Source organism: Pyxicephalus adspersus, chromosome 2, assembly GCF_032062135.1.
Source record: "Pyxicephalus adspersus chromosome 2, UCB_Pads_2.0, whole genome shotgun sequence".
Lineage (NCBI taxonomy): Eukaryota > Metazoa > Chordata > Amphibia > Anura > Pyxicephalidae > Pyxicephalus > Pyxicephalus adspersus.
Genome location: NC_092859.1, coordinates 136,899,933 through 136,914,522, shown reverse-complemented (window position 1 = coordinate 136,914,522; position 14,590 = coordinate 136,899,933). Strand labels below are relative to the sequence as shown.

General features: G+C 37.9%; 1 protein-coding gene across 1 annotated transcript in view; it reads left to right on the top strand.

Moving 5' to 3' along the window:
- PIAS1 (protein inhibitor of activated STAT 1) overlaps nt 1–14,590 on the top strand; it is a 34,405-nt gene that overhangs the window by 12,630 nt on the left and 7,185 nt on the right. Inside the window, exons 3-13 of the mRNA XM_072402584.1 lie at nt 6,221–6,305; nt 7,618–7,665; nt 7,779–7,869; nt 7,962–8,096; nt 8,903–9,008; nt 9,282–9,355; nt 9,584–9,744; nt 10,819–10,949; nt 12,627–12,804; nt 13,921–14,063; nt 14,555–14,589. Of these exons, the coding sequence (XP_072258685.1) occupies nt 6,221–6,305; nt 7,618–7,665; nt 7,779–7,869; nt 7,962–8,096; nt 8,903–9,008; nt 9,282–9,355; nt 9,584–9,744; nt 10,819–10,949; nt 12,627–12,804; nt 13,921–14,063; nt 14,555–14,589 (1,187 nt within the window). The remainder of the gene's footprint in view (nt 1–6,220; nt 6,306–7,617; nt 7,666–7,778; nt 7,870–7,961; nt 8,097–8,902; nt 9,009–9,281; nt 9,356–9,583; nt 9,745–10,818; nt 10,950–12,626; nt 12,805–13,920; nt 14,064–14,554; nt 14,590) is intronic.

Sequence of the window (14,590 nt, the reverse complement as noted above, 5' to 3'; positions counted from 1 at the left end):
TTTTTCCCGGGCATGGTCATTGTAATGTAGGTTTGGAACCTCCATCAGGCAGTCACAGTCTTCCATTTTTTTCCTGTAGTTTTGCTGATGAGATTTACCCCCTCTCGATGTTGTTGCCTGCTTCTACCCTTCTGTTTTTTTTGCTGTTGTGTCCCTGTTGGGGAGGTTTCCTATTTCAGTAACCCCTTCCCTGGGCCAGAAATTGAGAATCCTGCCAGTTTGGCTTACAGCAGCATGTTGGGTCTCCTGGCCCATTCCAAACTTTTAATGGCTGGAGTTTACAGACATTCCAAGATTTGCATCCCAGTAATTTGTGGCATATTCATTTCATCACAGATAGGAGTGCTTTTCTTAATACAAACATGTATTGTTTTTGCAGCTTATCAATCCTTAAATTTTGTAGCTACTTTAGTTTTTTTTTTTGTTTCCAGGTTTTCTCATCCCCATTTACTTATTTTCGAGTAATCCTGCCATTCCATTAACACACATTTTGTCCATGATAGACGATGCTTACTTGCTGTACTGTATTCATGGAAAGGAAGTGTTTAACCCAGAAATATTTCTAAGCTAGGTGGGAAGAAAATGTAGGCAGGTGGCAGCCCTTGTGTTGTGACCCAACTTATCAGTAACCACCCAAAAACAAGAGTGGTGCGCCTAAGGAGAACACTGAAGGGGCTACGTATACTGCACACCTAATGTGGACAGCCAACACCTTCCCTTTATATTACATAGAGGTGAGCTCACCAAAATTAGATTGAAAAGCTAAAAGGGACACAATTTCTGGCAGGAAATTATGCACCAGGAATGGCCTTGGTCTAATGAAAAAAACTAAAAAAAAAAAACTGACATGATTCAGATTTTTCACCCCCCAGGGTCATATTTCCCAGACTTGGGTGAAACCCTAAATTAAAACTAAAATCAGAATATTTTTGTTTTTGTTGTTGCACAGCTTCCTCTTTCCCACTGCCAGCCGGAGCCAGGCTGAGTGCCAAAGGGGCATGGCCTACTTTCTGGGTAGAATATTGCACCAGATGGGTGTAGGGGGGAGAGCGCTAAGATCCCAATATAATTGCAGCTCTGGTAATAACATGTAGACATGAGAAAATCTCTATATTGACAACAGGTTGACGTTCAGGGTGCACAGATCTTCACACTGTATTATTCCTATTTAACAATGCTTGCATTTTATTCTTTCATTTTTTTTTAGTGGTTATAAGACTATTTTAAAGAAGAAGAAATACAGCAATCCTATTACACGAATACATTTGTGCCCTGAACATTGTGTAAATAATTTGTCTTTTTCTGTGAAGGAGTCTGGATATTTAGAAATACAATCTTTTGCTGCACATAAACATTAATAGACCTTCAAGTGCACTTGTCATGTCAATCCAAGCCCTCCTGAAATACTTTTAGAGCAGAACAGCATTGTATGTATGTACAGTGATTGTTCCTGCATCTTTCAGTCTTTTCTCATTGCAAATGATTGTGAAATATATCCTTTACAACGACATTATTCTAACCTGTATAGGTAGCCTACCACAGAAGGAAGATTGTTTCAGGTTGTTTGGTGAAAGCGGTAATTCTATCAATCAGCAGTTTGGAAATCTTAAATGTGGTGACATTTTACTGATTTGTGTGACACATTTTCATATACAGTCAGTATTCCCTGGCACCAAAAGGAACTGTGATAAAGCAGTAGGTAGGAATGAATAGATTGTATCGTCTGCTCTTTATGTGAGGGTGTACACATGCCTGACTCGAAAACGAGATATTTCAGTTTGTCAGCATTCATGTCAATAGTAACACACCATGTATTCTTGCACTATTCTGGTCACCCATATGCAATGCATGGAGCCTTTGGAAATTTTTGTCTATACAAAACTACGGTATATTTAAAGTATTCATATCTTATATGCATTATGCTGTAGAGAAGATTAGGGAAGGTGTTTCCCACCTCCTTCCTTTTCTAGTGATAAATGTCCTCTTGCAAGTGTACTGTTTAATGTGTGTGTTCTTCTTAGTTTCAGTTCACTCAAAGATATCTAAACTTGTCTAAATTAAAAATGTAAAAAACAAAACCATATATGTAATATGTAACTTAATGACAATTATATATGATTGCAGTTTGCTTTCACTGCAGTAGATTCAGTTTTCAGGCTTATATTTTCAACAAGTATGGAAAATGCCCGTTAATCTTGCCAGAAATGCAGTGCCCTTGTTAATTGCCACTAGCTAAGTAGAAAGCCTGTAAGTCAACTAAAGTTCCACTTTTAGGAATCTACAATCAGGACGGTCGGTTTTGCAAAAAGGGTCAGGCGATAATCCCTGCTACTTGCCCCATTGCTTCAGGTTTCTGGCAAAAAGCTGAGCTGGGCATGCGCAGTGTCGGCTTTGATTGCCAGAATATCTGGCATTCTGGGCTTAGTCTGTGCGTGCCTGGAAATTGATGTTATCCTGGCCAATCAAGATGACTGAATATCGTCCAATAGAGAAACGTGCGTTAGTTTGGCTTTAAAATCCTTATACATCTTTTGTGATAATATGTAATCAAAAAAATGCTTGCAAATGTCAGTAAATGTTTGCAGGGTTATGGTATAATACAAATGGAAAAACCTAGAGGAAACAACTATTGCTGCCATTACATGTAAGGACTTGTAGGCTGCCATATATCTGAAATGTTTTTTTTTTTTTGTTTTGTTTTTATTGTTTTGAGGTTTCTCTCTTGAACATTTAGATTTAGGAACTCTTGTGCACTGTAAGTGGGCAGTAAATGTTAGCTTGTTAGTTTGCAGCATGAATTATTTCCAATCTTCTTGAGAACTTGACACTCTCGAAAATGATAACCCTGCAGGTGTTTAAAACTTCCTTTGAAACCATTTTGAAATTACAAACCATTGAAGTCTTGGTGCTGAGTGTTTTGGAGTTGTTCTATGTGTGTTGGATTTGACTGGCCTTTACCTGGATCTGCCAGCACTACATCTTCTAATAACTGCATGGTATATCAGGACATAGCCAGTATAAATATAATTTTCAATGGTACACTGCCTACATCTGCTTGTGTTTATCTGCAGACGAGCCCTCTGGAATACAATTATAAACATTTTTAAAGCCAGAACATTGGTAATAGTACTTGGTGTGCCTAATGGGCAGATATCACTTTAAAGCCTAAACACAATTCTCTTCCTGTACAGAGGCATTTGGATAATATCAATATGTATCCATGTTTTCTGGAACTTATTAAAACCAGTTAATCTTGAGATAAAGCTTAGATAGATAGTCTTTACATTGCCATTTAATTCCTTCGAAATCTAACATATGACCATATATTTCATTGTTATTTTCAAACTTTACCTGGCGGTCCTAGCTATCTGCTGCCAGCTAGAAGTGTGCCCATCTGCAATGTAGTACCACGTCCTAAACTTATGTTTGCCATAGGGCTAGCTGTCATGGCCTCATGTGACCCAAGAGGCTGTACTTTTTACAACTCCTGACTTTAGGGTATTGATGTGGTAAAAGGAAGAAGAGTGGACCTGGAGGTGCCACCATTTGCAGTTTAGGATTCTTTTAGCACCAAATAAAGTTGCATAGTAAATTGTAAGGAAGGAATAGAATGTGCTGTTAATCCTGCCCATAATTTCATTTTTATCAGATTTAAAAGCTGTCAGTTGGGTAATACTCTATAGTTGTGTTTCTCTGGGGCTCCTCCAGAGGTTGCTAGAGGTTTCCTTGAGAAGTTTGTTACTCTGGGCTCTGTTTAACTGATACCAATGGTCTTTTGGCTATATGTCATTCTTACCATTAACCACCATGTTATGTTCTATGAGCTTTGGAAATTGATATAATCCTTAGGGGCTCTCATGGTAAAACCTTTGAGAATAACTGCTCTATAGTGTTCCATTTTTGCTAAAGGTAGCCACAAAGAAAACAAGGAGGTTTCAATTGTTCTTTTCAAAAATGCTTTTTTGTCCTTGCTAAAGCTTCAACGATTTCTAATGTTCTGATTTGAATGAAGTCTGTACATTAGTAGTTCTTGCATCCCTCTAACGTTCCTGTCTGGCATGCTTTGGTCCATAAGAGGTTTTCCTTTTATTGTATGTTATTGTATGCTGCATTTATGCCTAGGAGAGACCTTCCATGTTCTTGGGTTACATTTGGATCACAGAATTTGAAACAAAGTTTTGGAGATTTGAGTAGTTTTTCTTTCCCCCAGCGATGCATGAAACATCAATGACTTATTTCCTTTTCTTCTACTCTAATATTTTCTCTATGCTTTCATGAAGAAGCAAAAGTGAAACATGTTGAGCGCTGAATCTTGCAAATATAAATTGTTTAGACAGCTGAATTTGCCAGTCTATGAATTGCATGTTGTTTCAAAGTGTTTTGGTCCAAGTACCAAAAAAAAAATCAGTTGTATGAGTACAGTTAATGGGTTGTTTCCTCCCACCCCAACATATACTGGTTGCGTTTTTGGGTGAAGTGACTGCCTAAATATATATTTATATTTGGCTGTTTACAAAAAAAAATTTAAATTGAGTAATTTTTCATTTTATTTAGGATCTATAAAGTCCCTGATTTTCTTTGTATATTTTTGATTGATTGGGATGTGGTACTTTGAGCCCAAACCTTATAAAGGTGTACAAGGTAATAAGATCAGTCACAGCCAGTCATGTAGCATTTCTAGAACAACAACAATGGAAGCTTTCATATATTTTAGATACAGAAATGGTCTGTCTACTTATTGAACTTGTACTAAGGAAGAATATGTGTGTTAGTATCTGAGGTACCAATTTAGAAGTAAAGTTGCAATCTACATTTTGTCATCCTAATCCTGACTTTTCAACCTAATGAGTCTATGACCGAAAACCAGCATGAAAGTTTGGAGTTTAGACATTCAAGGTGGAAAAGCCAGGTTCCCAACAACTGATTGTATGGGGCTTGAAGAAATTTGGGGACTACGATTTTAGGGCTTGTTCAGACCTGAGGTTTTTCAAACATTTCTTAGCTGTTTTACTGTTCAAAGCTGTTTGCAAAAAACAGGTAACATTGGACCAATTAGGTCCATTTGTTATTTCTCATTTGAAAGGCGGCGGCAGCAGCAGCAACCTTTCCAAGCTGTTTTTTGGACGCGGTCTGCTGCCTCCATGGACTTAAACCTAAAAGGGGGTTGTAGGGGCAGTTTTTTTTTTTCAATGCCTATAACTTATTTTACGTTTTCAAATGTGTGCAAAAAGAGATTTGTGCCCTAAGAACGATCCTGGCCACTTTGCTGTGCATAGTTGGCATCCCCGAGAGTTACGCCCAGGTTTTTTTTTTTTTTTTTAACTGCACGTCTGAACAAACCTTTGCGGTTTCTTTGTAACAATATTCTTGGTTTACGATTTGTCAGTGACCCAGCACAAACTGGTCTGTCAATGAAGTGTTGAGGCTACATACACGTCTAATGGTTCTCATCTGATAATCGGCTCAGGGACGATATCGGACGAGGATCTGGTGTGTGGACAGTGCCCGTCCTCCATCGTCCAAATGACCCTCCTGGTCAATCCACAGGCGATGGAAGATGAACCATCTTAATAGAAGTGAAAGGGGGAGAGAGCACAGCGGGGTGCTGCTCCATAGTTTCCCTGCTCCATAGTTTCCCCGCTCCATAGAGCAGAAAGGTGCTGTATGTACAGAACTTGTTCATGCATCGTGCAGTCATTTGTCGCTGGAAAGGATCATGAAAGATTCTTTCCAACCATAATTACTGCACATGTGTACCCAGCCTAAGACACCAAAGATACAAATTTGTTGCAGCTCAGTGACACAAGTGTAAAGGTTAAAGATGAACGCTCAACGTCTCAATCTTTCTGTCCTGATTGGTCCCATTTATAGAGGGCCAAACGGAACGAAGAAGCCAGAGTGCTCCAACCTCACTAGGACTTGTGCTAGGCAATCCTTTGCTATGTAAAGAATGTGTGCGTATGAATAATGTGAAATGTTTTCAAATCAGATTTATGGAAGTTTACTTTCCTTTCCTGTATATCGCATCACTTCGCATTGTACTTTTGAATTAACCCATTCCCTGACATATCCAGAACAAATGTTCTGTACGTGCAAATGTTTGCAGATATTTATTCTTACGAATGCTGATTTATACGTTTTGATAACCGATTCAGAAATCAAATGCCATTATTAAGGTGCAGGTTTTTTTTATTCTTTTTGTCCTTCTTTGTGTCTGCAGCCTCAGATAACAGCCAGCGATTTCAAGAAACATGCTTCGCGTTTGCATTAACACCACAACAAGTCCAGCAAATCAGCAGCTCCATGTAAGTCTCTCGCTCTACCCTCCCCTCCCCCTATCTTCCAGTGTTCTCACCATCCCCCACCTCACGCCTCTCACTTGGCAACTCCGCTCAGCCTATTGAAATCTCTTCTTGATGTGGGCTAGAGTTACATCTGTGCCTGATAGTAAATTGAGTGTTGCATTGGCAAAAAAAAGAGTTTGAAGTGGGTGATCCTGGACAGTTAGCAGCCAGTTATGTTTTACTTAACTGTTGGCAGCATTTTGTTCTTTGTGTGTCCCCCTCCTCCTCCTCTTGCACAAAAATCAACCCAACAGGAAAATGCACTCTGTATCTTTCAAACAAAATATTCATTCTGTAAATGATACTGGTGATCTTCGTGGGTGTATTTCATTTACATATTCCATAGCAGTTTAATGCATTGCTAATGAGTACATAAGGGGTCTGGTCTTATTGCAATGTCTGCACAGGGACCTCCCATGCAACCTATCACTGTCCCTCAATGCCTTTGTGATCATGTTTAGGGAAATGGATTGTTACGTAAGCACAGAGATCTGAACATGATACAAAAAAAAAAAAAAAAGCTGTGAGGGGAAAGATTGTCAACTTGTATCAAATCAGTGTAGGAGGAAGTGTGCAAGTATTGCACACTTTTTTGTATCCTGTTTGATGCAAGGTTAACTAACCCTGTTGTTAAGTCCAGATATCTTGCTTAAAAGAATCAAAGTGCCTTTCCCTATTTGCAAGATAAAGAACATTGCTGAAAAAATTATCCCTGTGCAGAAACCCTGTGCAGGATTGTTGGTCTGCTCTGTCCTCTGCGTTGCTCAGTGGTTTCTCGGTCTTGGTCTGCAACATCACTACAGGAAGCATAGGGGTTGGCAGGAGAAACCACTGAGTTCAGTATACAGGAGAGCAGCACTCCCCAAGGTGGCTGTACAGGTAGCAGTTTTATTTGGACTTTAGTGACACTGTTGTTTTATTAGGTTTGTGTTAATGCATAACTTTGAGAGACATTATGATCCCTATAAGGGGTTGAGACATGTTATGTTGGGAGGGGGGCTCGTTATGGACCCTCATACAGCATTTCACATTTTTAGTCCTGAGCTACTGGCTTTACATTACACACATACATGCATACACATACATATTTATAAACATGTGATCTTTGTAGAACAGGAGTATCCTAAAGTCTCCTATTTTATATACTAAGGCACTAATGGGGAAGGGGGTGTTTAGGTGAAAACCTTTAACACATACCGCCAGGGTTTTTATTTGGTAGCATTAATATGAGTTGTGGAATCTCTGTAGTCATTGCATTGTTTTATACTTTCAGGGATATCTCCGGAACAAAATGTGATTTCACAGTTCAAGTGCAGCTCAGGTAGAATCTCCGTTTTTTTGGGGGATTGTTTGTATCGTCTGTGTTGTGTTATATGTGTAGTGTTTTCAAATGTTTTTTTGTAGATGATTCTTAATTGTGTGTGTTTCTCTCAGGTTCTGCCTTTCAGAAACCAGTTGCCCTCAAGAAGACCATTTCCCACCAAACCTGTGTGTAAAAGTAAATGGGAAACCCTGTAATTTGCCAGTAAGTACCCTCCCTCCCTATATATATATATTAGTGTGTCTTGTAGCAAATTCCTCAATATTTATTGCACAATAAATAAATCTGTTTTTCAGGGTTATCTTCCACCAACCAAAAATGGGGTTGAACCAAAGCGACCAAGCCGACCAATCAATATTACCTCACTTGTTCGTCTGTCTACAACTGTTCCCAACACCATTGTTGTGTCATGGACAGCGGAAATTGGACGTGTAAGTTGGACCGTTTTACCACAACATGAATCACATCATAGAGTATTCAGGCAGTAACCACAATAGCTTTTTTTATTACAAATGCAGACATTGGAACTGCTAAGTAGTTCGCTAAGCAAATCAGCAAAGGAAACACAATTAAAAATTTCAAAGGACCGTTTCATAATCCTCCATTATGTCAGTGTTCTACATTGTCGGGGTGGTACTTTTTGGGCTGATCATGTGAAACTTTGTTAATTGTTCTGTAGCTAGGGCAAGCAATAGAAATTCTAACTCTCTAATCTGAAACTTTTACACATTTCTGAATGGCATGATTTGCATGCACTTTACCTTGACTTCTGCACATGCCTGCAAGACAATCGCATGCCATACTTCTTCCTTCATTTGACACTCCTCATCCATTCAAAACACTTTCAGCATTAAAAACGTGAGGAATGCAAAGGCTGCCATTGCTCGCCCCATAAAAATTTTAATTGCTTGGCTGTTGGTAATCTGCTGGTTTCAGTATTTTAAGCAACTAATCCAGCACACATATGCAGATAAAGCTACTCCTTCCTTCCAGCTAAATAACTAAAGTATAAAATAGGAGTCATTGAGTGAAAATGACATGTGTTTGGACTATAGAACACAAATTTTTTGATTTAGGGTAACACTGTAGTTTCACAGTAAAACAGATGCTGCTTTGATTTCCGACAGGATCAGCAGTTATTTGAACTTATATCTGTCAGATTAATAGGAAATGTAAAGGGAAATCTGCTTCTATAATAACTAATGATCTCACTGTTTTTCTAACTCTCTCTTGACAGAATTTTTCACTGGCTGTTTACCTTGTCAAGCAGCTGTCGTCGGCCATCTTATTGCAGAGGCTACGGGCGAAAGGGATCCGCAACCCAGACCATTCCAGAGCACTCAGTAAGATCTCTTCCTTCTCACTTTAACGAGATCCCATCTGCTGGTACTCAGCCGCTGGAATCTCAGCTCATTTTCTTTGTAAACGGATATGCCTTTTGCTAATACAAAAGAACACAAATCATATGTCTGTGAAATCTGGTATATATCATATACATTTCAATGCCCATGTATGATCATGTGGAGTTTTAGCATGTGAAATGTGTGTAGAGCTTTTCAGGTTTATTATTTTTTTATTTTGCAGTATTTTATATGAAGTGTTCTCTTTTCTCCTAGTTAAAGAGAAGCTCACCGCTGATCCAGATAGTGAAATTGCTACAACTAGTTTACGGGTCTCACTCCTGTGTCCGGTAATTATCTAATACCTAATATATTACTGTTTAATGTTTCATTTCCTTTATAAAGCACTTGCTTAAGTTCTTTTATTTTGCTAATAATAACTGTGTTTGTATATATCTAAACTGATATGATTATGTTTTTTGCACAGCCCATTTGTTCCTGTTTTTCATAGTAAAAGCAGAAATCTCGATTGAGCTGCTAAATTATCTAATTTCCATGTTTCCTGCCCCCTCTTCTAGCTGGGAAAGATGCGTCTGACCATCCCTTGCCGATCACTTACCTGCTCTCATCTGCAGTGCTTTGATGCTACCTTGTATATCCAGATGAATGAAAAGAAGCCCACGTGGGTGTGTCCTGTGTGTGATAAGAAAGCACCATATGAGCATTTAATAATAGATGGGTGAGTGTATAAATGTCAGGAATTGTTACTTACATTTTCACCTTTTTAAAGTTTTTAGTGGTCTTAAGGTTTACTTAGTTACTTCCTATTTTACAAACACAGTTGTAGGATTTCTATAATGGACTTTCCATTTTATAGAACATTTAATTCTCCTTACTGTACAGTTATATTACAGGTTTCAATATTTTTGATTTATGAATGCACCTTTGTTTTAACAGATTTTTGTGTTTTTTATTTAAAGTTTATTAAACTTAATAATTATTAGACTTTCTTTGGTGAGTTATTCCCAAGAATTACAGGCCTACAATGTAAAATAAATTTCCATGAAAGATAATGTACCATTTTAGACATATAAATCTGGACAGAAATGAACCGCCAAGGAGGTTGTCAGCCCTTTTACAGAAACAGAGATATGAAATTCAAAAGTTCTCTTGTTTGCTATTAATCAGCAGAACTAGTAGTCATATCCTAGTGCTAATGGCTTCCTACTTTTGGAGTTTTAAATTACATGGTATAATTACATTTGTCTTTTTATGCAGCACATGCTTAAAGTCCATTTGTTGAGGAAGAAAATGGGGAAAAATACAATGGATAATAAACATGGATAATAAACATATAATAGTTATAACTGTGTTATGTAAATACATATGTTACAATATCCATTACATGCAACTTTCATTGAGTTGTGTGAGGTAAAGTATACCCCAATCATTACCTCATGGCTAAGGAGGAACATCTGGTAATACATATCTAAGGGGATGCTGAATTTCTGCAGCCCTTAGCTGTTTTCTTTCTATATATTTTTTTTATTTACTTTCTGAATGAAAACAATAGCTATATAGAAATCATTGTATAATGACTTCTTACCTTTGAAACACAACATCTTTTCCGTGCTCAGAGTATTGTTTGCGACCCATTAAAATGATAGAATTGCACCATATTGTATTTTTGAATGGACCCCAAGTCGTTAAGATTTATGTAGTGTGAAGCAGTCTTTGCATAATGGAGTGTTTGATGCATGCCTATTACCAATATAAATAATTTAATGACCAAAATATGTTGTTAAATTTCCAGCCTCTTTATGGAGATTTTGAAGTGCTGCACAGACTGTGATGAGATCCAGTTCAAAGAGGATGGCTCTTGGTCACCTATGCGATCAAAGAAAGATGTGCAGGAAGTAACAAACTCATGTAATGGAGTGGACAGTAAGTACCATTTACACTGTTTTTGTGATTTTTGGCAGACTGCCTTCCTCCTCCACTGCGCCATTGTCATAGTATATTACTAAACTTTAGCATGTTTTTAATGCTTCAAATGTATCCCACAACCGTAAATATTTGTAATGCATAGATATATAGTGCCTGCAAAAAATAAACCATTATTTTACCCAGCCCTTATTTTAGGTGGCTCATGTTTAGGTTGGATCTGTTTATAATAATGCCATATACGTGATGTAAGTTTTGTGACTGATGTTCTCTGCTTGGATTTTCAGTGGTCAGAGCAGTCATATAAAGGTAGTTTGTATTCATGTTCAGTCTAATATGTTTCACTCTTCTTGGAAGTTGTTTGGTTGAGCACAATTAAGCCCTATGTTTGCGTCACAGAATTTGATTTGTCTCAGGGTCTTGGTTTTTTAGAATCTAAATGACTGACTGTTTTTTATTTGCAAAAAACAGGGTTCATTTGGTCTTTTCTTTTGGTCGGTTGAGGGGGTGAGCTATTTTGAATGAAGACAGCACATGGGGTAAACTCCCCAGGAGTGACATGTTGCATGAGCATGGTGGAGCCTCCAGCATTCATTCTGTTAGTGATTGGCTTCTGGTGCTATCACTCCTATTTAGTCATAAATGGGGTAGGGATATCAAAGTACATTTCCATTCAAATTGTTTTTCTTTTGATAATGGCAAGCAATAGAAAAACCCAGTTGAATTTCCTCCCTGACTCTCTGTAACGGCTCATTAAACGGTTGTCTGGAACCGCTGTCCACTTAACAATACATGAAAATAAAATCTTGGGTAGCAGTAAATAACAGGGGCTTTATTCCTTCCCCGGTCCAAGACTAAAAATTTCTTGGAAATATCCACATCCGCTGACCATAGAAGCCAGTAGACTTCTTTTAATAGGAGTATCCGTCAATTGGATCTTGTATTGAAGGGACCTTTTTATTTTCTGTACTCTCCTGCTTTTCTGTACATATCCTAGCTTTGCTTAAGATTGAAGGACTTTTCAGGTCATCTTATTTTCACTTCTCTGCCATGCATTAGTCTCTTCTCTTGTTTGGCTTCTTTAATAATTTATGTCCCTCTGGATTTGTTATTCGGCATTTATTTCACATCCTCCATCATTTGCTGTGTTCTTTGTTTGGTGTATATGCTTCTTTCTCTGTATAATTAAAGCTGAACTTCAATACATAGCTGCATCGATTTGGGTCTTTTCTACTTGAAGTATAGCTAAATGTATTTTTTTGTTACTAGTGTAAATACAGTAATTTGACTTTATGTCGGCCTCTTGCAAAACCCTGTACAGAATGATGCAGTGAATAAATGATGTGCACCAATAGAAGGTAATCGGGTTTACTGTATAAAAATATTGTTACAAGGATAGAGTAGTGGCAACATCAGTCTCCTGCTTGTCTGTTCAGTAGTGTGTAGTGTCAGCGCTCTATGTCCTCATTTGCAACAGAAAATGCAGGGTCTTCTTCCGGGCTGGTTGAACCTACAGACTAAGTGGAAAAGAATGCAAATTCTTGAGTAGGAAAAAGCTCTTCTGTCTGTTTAGGTGTTTGCATGGCATTCAATTGCAGTTTAGCACTTTTGTAAAGTTTAAACTTTGTGTTTTTCTGTGTTTGGCAATGACCGTTTTATCAATATGTAATATTTCAGATGGGTGCATCAGCAGTACAGTGGAGCATCAGGTATCTTCACAACCATCCAACAAAAATAAGAAAGTAGAGGTGATTGACCTAACCGTGGACAGCTCTTCAGATGAGGAAGAGGAAGAACCCTGTGCTAAAAGGAGTTGTCCATCAATAACCCCGGCTTCACCTCTCAATAACAAGAGGTAAGTTTATGCAAGAATTTATTATAATAAACTGAATTGGAATTTGCCTAAAAGTTTCTGGTTATGGCAAAAAATGTAAGACAACCATGCAATGCCAATTGCAGTCCCTGCAAGTAAATCTTCAAATGGGTCCCTGATTTTTGGAGATTGTTGAATCCTAGTTGGTCGTCTTGACTTCCAAATTAGGATAGAAATCTTTCCTGTAAATCCACTAGCTAATGCTAAAATTTTTTACTTCCCTTTTAAAGTATTTAACAACTGAATGAAAGTTGTCTTGCTAAAGAAGGTGTAGCATTTAGATTTTCTTCAGTTGAGGTCCCCATAAGTTTGTGCCATAGGTATCCAGTAACCCCTATAAATGTCATCTTTCTAGCTTTACCCTATTTTTTTTGCTTCCAACATTTTAATGCAATCTTATTTGTATGTCCTGTTTCATCCATCCAGTGCCCCTGCATTATGTCCCAATATTCATAAAGCGTGGAATCACAGTACAATGTATACAGCAAATGATTACTGATCTGAACATCCGCTCTCTTCCCCTTCCCTAGAATTATGGATGTGCCCAGGCTTCATGTAGGTGGCAAAAATGAGCTTTCAGTGCAGAGAGGGCAGCCTGCCAGTTTTGCTTGCAGAAGATCATGAGTAGAACAGATAAAGAATAACAAAAAGATACAAAGTACAAATCTTTGGTTTCTGGAGCCACATGTTGCTGCAGCAGCCTTTAAATGACAGCACCTTATATTATACACAAATTCCAGCAATCATTCTGAAAGTGCAGTTACAGTGCTTTTACACTGGTCTTCCTAGAGGTGGGTGGCAATAAAATCCAGGGGGAGAATGCTGTATGCAAATGTAAGGTATAGGATCCAACAATGACAGTTTTAAGGAAGAGCACATGCAGATGATGACCTTTGCAGTATCTCTCATCTGTTTCTAAGTGCCCTTTGTAGTAACATTGGTGTATCCACCTTTTACCTGCATTGCCATCTGCTGGTGAAATCTGGAATAAAGGTAAACAAAGGTAATGAGTAATGCACAAAACCTTAACATTAAATGGACAGCATTCTTTTACTTTGTTATTGATGACTCTTTCCATTTATTTTTTTCCTCTTTTAGTATGTTGACTCTACCACACCAGGCTTCTCCTATATCTCGAACTCCTAGTTTGCCAGCCGTGGATTCAACATATATGAACACCCCTCTCATCCAGGACTACCGGCATCCCTTCCATATGACGCCTATGCCGTATGACCAGCTAGGTAGGAGTGATATTTCAGGCAAATATCCTGGGCGCACTATTAGGTGCTGGTTTTTTTTTTTTTTTTTTTTTTTTTTTTTTAAGTAGGGGGCTTTATTCTTATGAATTTTTGCCTTTAACACACATTATCCTTCCATACATCTAGCCCTCTTTTTGTATACCATGTAAATCAAATTGAACTTCATTTTGAGCAACATATTACTTCTAGATTGGTAACTGGCTATATAAGCACCAAATGTGAAAGGGGGGGGGGTCTGATAGGGTTGATGGAAGAATTCTAGGAAAGCAAGCATAAAAATAAACCTTTTTGTTCCACTTTTAATAATCATAGCCCAACTAGGGAAAATTCTGTGTGCAGATAATTCCATAAATTGTCTCTGATAAAAATGATTTCGTGTGTAACCTGTTTTGAAGCCTTTATATGAATAAATCTACATACATTTAAAAAAAAAAATCTTTGACTATATTAACGTTTTTCTCTTTTCTTGTCAGGATTGGACTTCTTTCAGTTTATGTCTGGAGACAACC